At 42.9% G+C, this 11,893-nt stretch overlaps 1 protein-coding gene across 1 annotated transcript; it reads right to left on the reverse strand.

Moving 5' to 3' along the window:
* Positions 1-1,435: 1,435 nt before the first annotated feature.
* LOC311226399 (uncharacterized protein) lies at positions 1,436-10,765 on the reverse strand (the record flags this gene model as incomplete). Its single annotated transcript, XM_084311828.1, has 5 exons — positions 1,436-1,891; positions 5,291-5,391; positions 6,828-6,965; positions 7,601-7,681; positions 10,663-10,765. The coding sequence occupies 5 exons, from the start codon at positions 10,763-10,765 to the stop codon at positions 1,436-1,438; spliced, it is 879 nt and encodes a 292-aa protein (XP_084167954.1).
* Positions 10,766-11,893: the final 1,128 nt, after the last annotated feature.

Raw genomic sequence — 11,893 nt, forward strand, 5'->3', positions numbered from 1 at the left:
ACAACGGCATGTGTTGGAGCTAGTCCCAGTGTGATGCACTGGGCCCTGTTCGAAACGTGAAGCAAGCATATGAATTGCTTGAGGCCCAATTTTTTTTTTTTTTTTTTTTTTTTATATACTTTTTCTTGTCTGGTGACACTGTTTTGTATCTGTCTGACGCTTCCTGGATCGCTCTGAACTGGGCCAATATATGGGAATCGGTGAGTAAGCTAATGGCATTGCATCAACTACACTACTAGCAAGCATTCCATACCACTTAATGTCCAAAAATCTGAACTTCTTCTTCTTTTTCTTTCGGCTTTTCCCGTCAGGGGTCGCCACAGCGGATCATCCGTTTCCATCTGTTTCTGTCCTCTGCGTCGTCCTCCGTCACTCCCGCTGCCCGCATGTCCTTCTTCACTGTGTCCATAAACCTCCTCTTGGGCCTTCCCCTCCTCCTCTCTCCTGGCAGCTCCGTCTCCAGCATCCTCCTCCCGATGTACCCCACCTCCCTACTCCGCACATGTCCAAACCATCTCAGTCTTGCTTCTCTCACTTTCTGCCCGAACTGCTCAACATGAGCCGTTCCTCTGATGTAGAAATTTTTGATTTTGTCCAACCTTGTTACTCCCAGAGAGAACCTTAACATCTTCATCTCTGCCACCTCCAGCTCCGCCACCTGCTTGTTGGTCAGTGCCACTGTTTCTAGACCATACAGCATAGGTGGTCTCACTACCGTGCTGTAGACCTTTCCCTTTACTCTTGCTGGTACCCTTCTATCGCAGATCACCCCTGTCATCCTTCTCCACCCGCACCACCCGGCCTGCACTCTCTTCTTCACCTCGCTACCACAGTCCCCATTACTTTGGACTGTTGACCCCAAGTACTTAAACTCGTCCACTTTTGGTACCTCTACTCCTTGCATCATCACCACCCCTCCATCTTCCTTCCCGTTCACACACATATACTCGGTCTTGCTTCTGCTCACCCTCATCCCCCTTCTCTCCAGCGCATGCCTCCACTTCTCCAGGTTCTCTTCCACCTGCTCCCTGCTCTCACTACAGATCGCGATGTCATCTGCGAACATCATGGTCCACGGGGACTCCTGCCTGACCTCGTCTGTCAGCCTGTCCATCACTACTGCAAATAAGAAAGGACTGAGGGCCGACCCTTGGTGCAATCCTACCCCGACCTTGAACCCTTCAGTCACTCCCACTGCACACCTCACCACAGTCGCACTGCCCTCATACATGTCCTGTACTACCCTCACAAACTTTTCCGCTACTCCTGACTTTCTCATACAATACCACACCTAATAATGATACAATAACGGTCATATATTATTATCACCTGCTTTGCGTCATCGTGCAATTTCCCACTGATCATAAGAAATGACATAACTCATGTTCTGAATATATACTAATGTATTTACACAGATATGAGCAGCATGTAGACCTTATGAATCGTGTACATTCATTGGTGGGAGTAGAATCGTCTTAGGCTTTGTGGGCTTCTCTTTCTTTTCCTGCACCTTTCTCTTCTTGGGTATCGCCACTTCCACCGTTTCCCGTTCCTCCTCCTCTTCGTCTTCTTCCTCCTCTTCCTCGCTATGTTCGTTTTGTTTTTCCATCTCTTTCTTCTTCTCCTTGATCTCCGCGCTCAGATCTTTCTTGGCTCTCCTATCCTTGAATTTTCCTTCCCGTTGTTTCGAGAGTTTTTTGTCCGGATGCCGCTTGTTCCTGAGCCTCGACGCGGGCCCCTCTCTCGCCGCTGCTCTCTTTGACTTCTTCTCCCGACAGACTTCTCCCTCGTCGTCATAGTCGTCGCCGGCGTCTTCATCGTCATAGTCGTCGCCGTCGTCATTGAAGTCGGGCAACCACCAGAACAGCACCTCCCAGAGGGACGTCTCGGGCTGGAGGGGTAGTAGAACACAAGCACACGTTACGGTGGTACTATTGTAACGGTTGTGACATCGTCACCTTAAACTTTCGAACCTGTGGTCTCCCACGCCGCGGGCAACAGCACAGACCGCTATACCAAGAAGTGAACTCACTGCTTTGTAACGTGTCTATGTGTCTTAATTTTTTTTTCCTATCCACTTTTTCTCCTCTTTTTCTATTTTTCTCCCATCCCAATTCCACTGTGCCAATTCTCCCCTCCCCTGTCTTGAACGTTGCTCGCATATGCCCCCCACTGGCCGGTTGTAGGGAGGATAGAAGCCTTGCATCACGTGTCCCCTCGGATACACGAGGAGGCAGCCTGTCACATCTTTTCACCTGCCAGCGCCGACTCTCATTGGCGAGGTGTAACGTGTGGGAGGCTCACACTACCCCCGCCATTTCCTGTCTCTGCTGTGCAGGCGTCCCCCAACCGACCTGTAGGAGTCGCTGTCCACAACGTCCAGATTACCACCCATCGACTTCCACCCCCTAACTCTGCCAATTGAGCCAGTATGACGGCCGGCCCAAGCCGGAGGCAACGCCGACAGCCGGAGTTGAACCCGGATGAGAGTGAGTTTAACCCATAGAGCACCGCTATACTCGCCCCACTCACTTCACAACATCTGAAGTCCTTCATGACTGCGCTTCACGGTACCATCCGTTACAGTTACACTATCGACCGTTTTTTTTATCAATATATTTTGTGGGGGAATGTCATGAAAACGCATCAATACCTTGAGATGTCAAATGTAAATCTTTCTCAGGGGTTAAAAGGGGTACTCGGCCCAATTTAAGAAGCCTGTTGTAGGCTATAATGATTTATTGGGGAGTCATTTCAGTCCATTCACTTACACCTGTGTTTGTTTATTTAGATTACAATATGTTAAAAAAAAAAGAAGAAAAAACGAGAAATGCTGGTGGAAGTCAATGGGGTTTATGTCTCTGGAAAATCACATGTAGCATCTTCCAAACAGCTTCTTAACCCTTTCACTGCCACACGACAGAAGGTTGAATGAATGAATGAATGATTCTATTGCGAATGTTTACAAATACAAATAAATAAACATAAACAAATAATTTTTCGAAAATTTTCACAAATAAACAAACGAAAAGGATAGGTTTGAAGCCGAAGGCTTATAGAGCAACCTACCCTACCTACCCTATCACACAACCGACGGTCGCTGTTAACCTTCTGTCGTGTGGCAGTGAAAGGGTTAACCGACTGTTGTGTGGCAGTGAAAGGGTTAACCTGTGAATTGTCGCAGTGAAAGGGTTAACCGTTTTGGTAGTGCGGCAGTGAAAGGGTTAACTGTTTCATGAGGATAAATTACAAACAACACATTGACTTCCACTAGCGCTATGCTAAAAAAATAAAAGGGTTAAATACTTCCAAAAGAAAAAGAGTGCACTGAAATGAAGTTTGTGTTAATTAAATTAAATTCTTAATGCCCATCCTAACGATCACTTACCAAGCCTCCCTCATAGGACATTAAAATACCTCCTGGGCCTCTTGTTTGTGTTCCTGGGACATTGGCACTAGACTCCTTTTAGGATTTCTTAGCATAACAAATCCATAAGCTCTAGAAATACAATATAGAAGTAATACAACTACTCAAAAGGACTTATTTGTGATTTGTGAGTAAAATGGTATACAAACAGGAGGCCGGTGGCAATTTCTCAGACATCAAAACAAGGTCAAGGTTTGGTTGATCGTGGTTAGTGACCAGTTAGATAGGCTTTCCAATGTCATGGTCATTCCACGCTGCAGTAGGCAACTTCTGAGAAATTAGCACAAGCTAATGATCTGAACGGAATACATACTCGTGTTGCAAACGGAATATGACTGATATTTTTAGCTCCGAGTCTCGACATTTAGCCTTTATCCTATTTTCATACCAGCGCTCGTTTCCCTATGCCTTCTCTTTTGTCGTTGTTGTTCTTAGCTCTATTCTATTTAAATCTTTCAAAAAGGTTATCTTATGTACCCCAGTTGCTATTGCATGTACATACATATTTGTGTTTTATTACACGTATATGTACATACATACCAACTGTTTCGCCTGTTTTATTCTTCACCCATTGATCATCCATAGCAACACTACAACACCGACATCTAAGAAGGGAGATCCCCCCTTGAACGGCCCTTCTAAGGGTTCTCTCCTCCACATTGCCTGTGGTGCTTTTTTCCCTATTGCTAGGTTTTTAGTGAGTTTTTCCCTACCTTCGCGTGGGGTATGTGTCTGGGAGTGTTGCATTTATGTATTTTACATTTATTTTGGATTTCATGGTGTTTTTTTGTTTTGTTCTTGATTTATTGTGATGTTTCTTCTTGACTTGTTTTAAAGAATACTTATCCAGCCCATGGGGACATTAACCCTTTCACTACCACCACACCACCAAATGGTTAACCCTTTCACTGCGACAATACAGAAGGTTAACTCTTTCACTGCCACACGACAAAGGCTTAAACCCTTTCATAACCACCCTACAGAAGGTCAACCCTTTCACAACCACACTACCGAAGGTTAACCCTTTCACTACCACACTACAGACGGTTAACCGTCTGTAGTGTGGTAGTGAACGGTTAACCTTATGTAGTGGTAGTGAAAGGGTTAACGTGCGATTGTGGGCTTTACAAATACATTTGATTTGATTTGATTTGCTTTGATGAGTGAGTTTACCTGCCCGGGAGACTCTGCATCACTTTTCACGCCCATGGACACAGGCTTTCCACAGACTCCCAGAGACACCAACAGCTTTAAACTGAATTAAAATGTGGAAAACCACCTGCCTGATGCTGGGAAATATATATATATATATTTGATATATATATATATGTGGTAAACCTTGGTTGCACGTATGGGCTTGAAAAGTGACTGAAAAGAGATTGCTCTCTCTCTCTCTCTCTCTCTCTCTCTCTCTCTCTCTCTCTCTCTCTCTCTCTCTCTCTCTCTCTGTCTATGTGTCTCTCTCCCTCTCTCTCTCTCTCTCTGTCTGTCTATGTGTCTCTCTCCTCTCTCTCTCTCTCTCTCTCTCTCTCTCTCTCTCTCTCTCTCTCTCTCTCTCTCTCTGTCTGTTTATGTGTCTCTCTCCTTCTCTCTCCCTCTCCCTCCACCTCTCCCTCTCTCTCCTCTCTGTCTCTCTCTCTCCCTCTCCTCTGTCTCTCCCCCTCTCTCTCTCTCCCTCTCCCCTCTCTCCCCCCCTCTCCCTCTCTCTTTCCCCCTCTCTCTCCCCCCTCTCCCTCTCTCTTTCCCCCTCTCTCTCTCCCCCCTCCCCCCCTCTCTCTCTCTGTCTCTCTCTCTCAACTTAACTCACGCTTGCTTAAAGTAGCTTTAAGACGAAACAACATGATATGTCTGCATCTTCTTCACCTCTGGTGGTTGTCCTCTGTGTCTCAGAGATCTCGAGTGTCTGTCTTCCACGTCCTCCTGGAACTCCTCCTCCTCTGTGTCTCGTCGGCCTCGCAGGGTTTCTGTAGCAGGAGGGCGGAACATAGAAGCACATTCTAATCCTTGTTCTTTAAAGGGGCACTTCACCAAAAACGGAATTATTTTGCACATAATCTCACACACACATCCAAACACTCTAAACAGTTTTTCAAACATTAATTTAGTTTGGCAGTTATTGAGAGTAAATCCGTTTGAATATGGCCACCAGTGATGTCATCGGGGTCATTGAATCCTTGTGTTGTGTTAATTACAGCTCAATGAAATAAGATACGATGAGATAATCCTTTATTGATCCCCTTGGGGGAAATTCAGGCATCCTAGCAGCATGGGGGAGGGGGGAGGGGAGGTACAGGTAGTAAAAAAGCAGTGTAAACAATATAACAAATCAATCCTTATAACTCTGGACATGTGCATGTGGGCAACAAGGTGCGATGCCCTCTCAGTTATATTTGCCCTACAATAAATAGTTACAATATATAATCTAATAATCTAAATGTAATCTAATATATAATTTGAAAAAAACGAAATGCTAAATATATGCAATATATAATCTAATAATCCAATAATCGAAATATAATCTAATATATAATCTAAAAATGTTAAATGCTAAAATGCTAAATATATGATCTGATGAAGTATACAGTATTCACACAAGGTGCAGTATGCATAAGGTAGTATATTGTCCTTTTAGGTTCCTAGTAGTTGATGTAGATGAAAGAAATAGCAATACTTTGTCTTATAGGGAACTGCTACCTTATCATTTCATTGAGCTGTAATAAACACAACACAAGGATTCAGTATAGCCTATCCCCCGATGTCCATAATTCAAACTCCTTTAATCTCAATAACTGTCAAACAAAATGAACGTGTGCAAAACGGTTTAGAGTTTTTGGACGTGTGTGTGTGAGATTATGTGCAAAATAAATCAGCATTGTTGATTGTCACTGATGTGAGCACTAGGATGGCTGTTTCTTTTACATTCGAAGTTTCTATTGAAGTTTTCGAATGAAGCTTCGAATGTCTGTCGTCATATTTCATGACGTAGTTATAAAAGAAATTCCTCAATTTGAATAAAGTGATTAATCTGATTAAATTAGTATTTTATTTTTATTAAATCAACTTTCTTTAATGAATATATAACTCGTCAGTTTCGTCAACATAAACAATCCAATAAGGGCACGCCGGTTGATGGTGACGTCTTGATGGAGATACAGGCTACATCATTTATGATAAATGTTTCATAAAAATTTGTATGCCGAGTCATATACTATAATAATAGTATAATAGTATAATATTAGTGTAGCCTAATCTTGATCTGCAACTGTGAAGAAAACCCCATTGGTTTAAACAGAATGAATAGACACATAAAAAAGTCTAATGTTGATTTAGAATTCAAATGTGAACGTTATGAATGAAGCTTCGAACTATTCGGTACTAGGCTGCTGATCCGTCTACTTGCCGTGAAGTCTCTGGAAGGCTGATGTCAGCACCAGGATGCTGATGGCCACAAACAGGCATCGGTTCAGAGTCACATTCTCCCAGGGCGTGTCAGTCTGTCGTGTCGGGCTCTGGATGGACATGGATTTACGCAACAACACTGACGAAGGAAAGAGAGAGAGAGATATAGGTGTGTATTGGTTGTAATCAGTATACAGTGGAATATCATAGTGAGAGAGAGAGAGACCTCCCATACAGCTAAGCTGTTGGATAGAATTAGCTAATTCTGTGATTCAACGATCCTTCCTGTCAGCTCTGTCAAAGTCAAACTCTCCAGACTCGCACCCTTTTTTTCAGTGAAAGAGTCTGGTTAGAGCCAGACGAATTAATAGAAGAGTAGAAGAGAATAGAAGAGAGAACATTCTAGAGCAGGGGCTCTCAAAACTTTTTCATACCGCGACCCCATTTTATTTAGGATTTTTTTTGGGGACCCCACACTTAATGTAGTATCGGCGTAATTTCAACGTGGAATTAAGGAATATCAAAATAAAAGCACACGTTGTTGAACTCGATCAGGCATATTTATTAGAACATTTTATTACAGCACTATGTGTTATCAATATACATTCATAAAACGATGCATATTTAGCCAGAATATGTTGCCAGAACATTAAAACTATTTATTTTTTTAGTTTATTTGTTATAATTTTTTTTACTTGCCAATGTCACCTACCCGCGACCCCAATTTTGGGTCGCGACCCGTAGTTTGAGAACCACTGTTCTGGAGTGACTCACTGGCCCTGGCGGGGAGGTTGAAGACGGGCTCCCTGGGTGGAGGAGGAGTCTTGGGAACCAGCTGAGGTCGCTGCTGGACACCTGGAGCAACCGGTTCCTACGAGACGGGAATTGGTGACTTTCTGAGAAAAAAAACACCTATTGCTCCAAAGATGATGATGATGATGATGATGGTGATGGTCAAGAATACGAAAAAAAAAAAAGACAGATTCAAAAAGGGAACATTTGGGCTTCGGTTTTCCCACTAACCTCTTTCATTCTTCTGGAAATGGACATTTCTGGAAGAGACGGATGGGAGTTCAGTTTACTGGAGGGGGATTTCATCGTAAACGATAAACACAAACCACCGTGACCGTAAAAAACAGCCGTTAACCCTTTCACCGCCACACGACAGAAGGTTAACCCTTTCACTACCACACTACAGACGGTGATAAGTGTGGTGGTAGTGAAAGGGTTAACCATTCTGTATAGTGTGTCAGTGAAAGGGTTCACCTTCTGTATTGTCGCCGTGAAAGGGTTTAACCCTTTGGTAGTGTGGCAGTGAAGGGGTTCACCTTCTTCTGTATTGTCGCAGTGAAAGGGTTAACCTTCTGTAGTGTGGTAGTGAAAGGGTTCACCTTCTTCTGTATTGTCGCAGTGAAAGGGTTAACCCTCTGTAGTGTGGTAGTGAAAGGGTTAAAACGTGTATCTACAGTCTCTACAGGAGTGGGACGGGCTGGTGAACATGCAGAGAGAGTGACACGTAGTACAGCAACGCCGCCCGCCTGCCATCCTCATATCCCGTAGCAACTCACACGACTACGAGCTGAATTATCATCGTCACTGTGATGCTTCTGAACAGGGATCGTATTTCGACGCCTTGTTGATTGATTTATTGATTGATTGATTGAAAACTTTATTTAACAGATTGCAGAATGGGTACAATACAGTACGGCTCAATACATACAATTGTTAAGGGGATGCAGACCAGAGAAAGACTTTCGTCTTGTTTACATCAGGGTCCCCCATTTTCAATTCATCAGGACATATATGACATACATGACATACAGATATACAGTACTGCTACATCTATACATTTATGACAACAACATTGTGATACAAAAAGAGTCCAGAAAAGAGTATAATCTGACACTATGACACTATCAGACTTTACAATGCATCTCTGTGCCTCACTGCATCACTGAGCACAGAGTGACAGTTACCATCTTCCTGGACTCTTACATTTAAAACAACATTGTCAATATTACACTTACTGTGTACACTTAATGTAGATCTCTGTATTTTTTTTACCGTATATTTTATATTAGATTGTACAGTACATACATAACAGAGTACATGTTCATGTGAATCCCGGACCGTCGTTTATTATTATTATTATGTTATTCTTATGCTTATTTTATTCCTTATTCTCAGGCAATTTTTTGTTATTCTTATTCGTGATTTGTTTTGTCTACCTAAATGTTTACTGTGAGCGATTTGTAGTGCCAAATTTCCCTCGGGATGATTAATATAATAATAATAATAATAATAATAATAATAATAATAATAATAATAATAACTTTATTTGTATAGCACTTTTCATACAGAGGTTGCAGTTCAAAGTGCTTCACAACAGTAAATAATACAGGCATAAGCGAGCATAAAAAAGATAGAGAGGTAGCAAGGTGAGGTAAATCACAGTGTTTCACATTAGGATCTATAGCAGCCCATCCCAATAGGCCTTTCTGTTTACAGTTTCATTCAGTAATACAAATAATAAAAATAGAATAGACAGAGTAAAAACAAAGTGCGGTTGGATTCAGTTTAAAAATAGGCAAAAAATTATCAAATAGAACGGACATACAACAGGGTATTTAACATACAACAGAGCAGTGCATCAGTAAGAAGTAAAAAGTGTGATAAAATAGTTCAATTTTGAATTACAACAGAGCAGTGCTCTTAAAATTACAGTGCATAGAACCGACACATGAATTTGATAGGAAGTGTATAAACGTAGGTAGGGTAAGAATAGTGCAGGTAAAGTACTATTTGTGTCAGGATATCCCTGACGTTTCATTGAAATGCCTGAGCAAAGAGATAGGTTTTAAGCTGTCTTTTGAAGATGTCTATAGCGAGTTGGCTTCCCTGATGTTTTGGGGTAGTTTGTTCCATAGTTTTGGGGCATAGTTGATAAAGGCTGCATTACCGATCCTCTTTTGACTGTTTCTGGGAGCATCTAGTAGTCCCGCTATCTCAGATTAAAGTATTTCTATTCTAAAATATTCTATTCTATCCTATGCAGAGGTATGCTGCCTCTCTGCCAGCCTGTGACTCTCTCTCTCTCTCTCTCTCTCCATTATTTATAGACACCAGTGTTCCTAAAGTCCTGAAATAGAGACCCAATACCTTGGAGAGATGCTCTCATATAATGACATAATGACTATCGTGTGTGTGTGTGTGTGTGTGTGTGTGTGTGTGTGTGTGTGTGTGTGTGTGTGCAGGGCTGTTTCTAGCTTTTTGGGGGCCCTATGCGAAATGTTGTTTGGGGACCGCTATTTTGTGAAACTATGGTGGGGGGGATTCCAAACCCTTTAAGGTGGGCATGCATTTAACATTTAAATGCATCAATCTGGTGCAAGTTAAGAGGAAACTTTTATGGCATTGTAGGGGGCCCCCTGGTGGCTTCGGGGGCCCTATGCAACCGTACAGTCCGCATAGGGCAATACACGGGCCTGTGTGTGTGTGTGTGTGTGTGTGTGTGTGTGTGTGTGTGGGCTAGTTATAATTCAAAGTGTACCGTGCCGTACGGCTTGCTGTCCTCACTCACTGTACAAGAGGTCTTGTTGTTGACATCACACCATATGTTTGCACCGGTACATAACTGTCTGTGTTATTATTAATATCGCTCCACATCACCGAGATAAATCCTCCTTGTACATTAATTGGATTTTGCCGACCTGTCGGAACAGAACTCGCGAGTCGCTCTGGATGAAAGCGTCGGATAAATGACTAAATGTAAATGAGTGTTTCTCTGGGCTGATCTGGGTACAGTGAGTGTATGCACTGGGCTCCTGTTCTCTCACCCGGTCTGCGTATCTGTCTCACGGGCTTCTGCGGAGGAGCAGCCTGCTCTGGTCTGAAGGGTCTTAGCTCTTCTTCAAATGTCTCATAGCTGCTGTCCTCCATCCCTGTCATGAGAGAGAGAGGGAGAGAGAGAGAGAGAGAGAGAGGGGGGGGGGGGGGTCGCTCACAGACGTGTGAAAACTGACCGGTTGGATTTGGACACCGAGGATTTGGACATGCGTGACGATGATACCCAGGGCTCTGCGCGTTAAGAGTCGCAAAGGTCAGAGAGTGACATTGACTGAGCCTGCAGTTTTTCTTTTTAAGAATTACTATTCTTGCTTCAAGTGTTGATTTCCAAATGCAAAATGATAGAAATGCATCACAAAGCCATTCAAACAGCTATTGGATTGAATGAGCCTATTGGAACGTGAGGTTCTGATATGATTTGATTAATATATCTGCATTATTTATTTATCCCACTTTATGCTTTGCTCTTGCTGCTTGTTTTACACAGATTTTTACGTGTTATTTCTTACTGATGTAAAGCACTTTGAACTGCAATCCCCTGTATGAAAAGTGCTATACAAATAAAGTTATTATTTTCTTTTTATCTACTTTTTCTCCTCCTTTTTCTGTGTTTTTCTACCATCCCAATTTTAGTCGTTATGCCAATTCCCCCCTCCCCTTCCTGGTTGTTGCGCGCATTTGCCCCCCACTTGCCGGTCTAGGGAGGGTTGATAGATACTATCACATGTCCCCTCCAATACATGTGGAGTCAGCCAGCCGCTTCTTTTCACCTGACAGCGAGGACTCTCACCGGGGGAGCGTAACGCGTGGGAGGCTCACACTACTTCCCCCAGTTCCCTCCCTCGCTGAGAAGGCGCCCCGACTGACCTGTAGGAGTCGCTGTTTGCAACGACCAGGATACACAACCCCACCGGCTTCCCACCCGCTAACACTGCCAATTGTGTTAGTATGGACGACCGACCAAGCCGGAGGTACCGCTGACAGCTGGATTCGATACCAGTGTCTCTGTGGTGGTAGGCAGGCGCTTAGTCCGCTGTGCTACCCAGCCGCCCTAAATAAAGTTATTATTATTATTATTATTATTATTATTATTATTATTATTATTATTATTATTATTATTATTATTATTATTATTATTATTATTATTATTATGAAACAAAGTAAAGGTCTACACAGTTTTCAATACCCAGATGCCCAGTTCTCTCTAGCATGTGAACAACG

The sequence above is a fragment of the Notolepis coatsorum genome, assembly GCF_963971535.1.
Source record: "Notolepis coatsorum genome assembly, chromosome: 4".
Lineage (NCBI taxonomy): Eukaryota > Metazoa > Chordata > Actinopteri > Aulopiformes > Paralepididae > Notolepis > Notolepis coatsorum.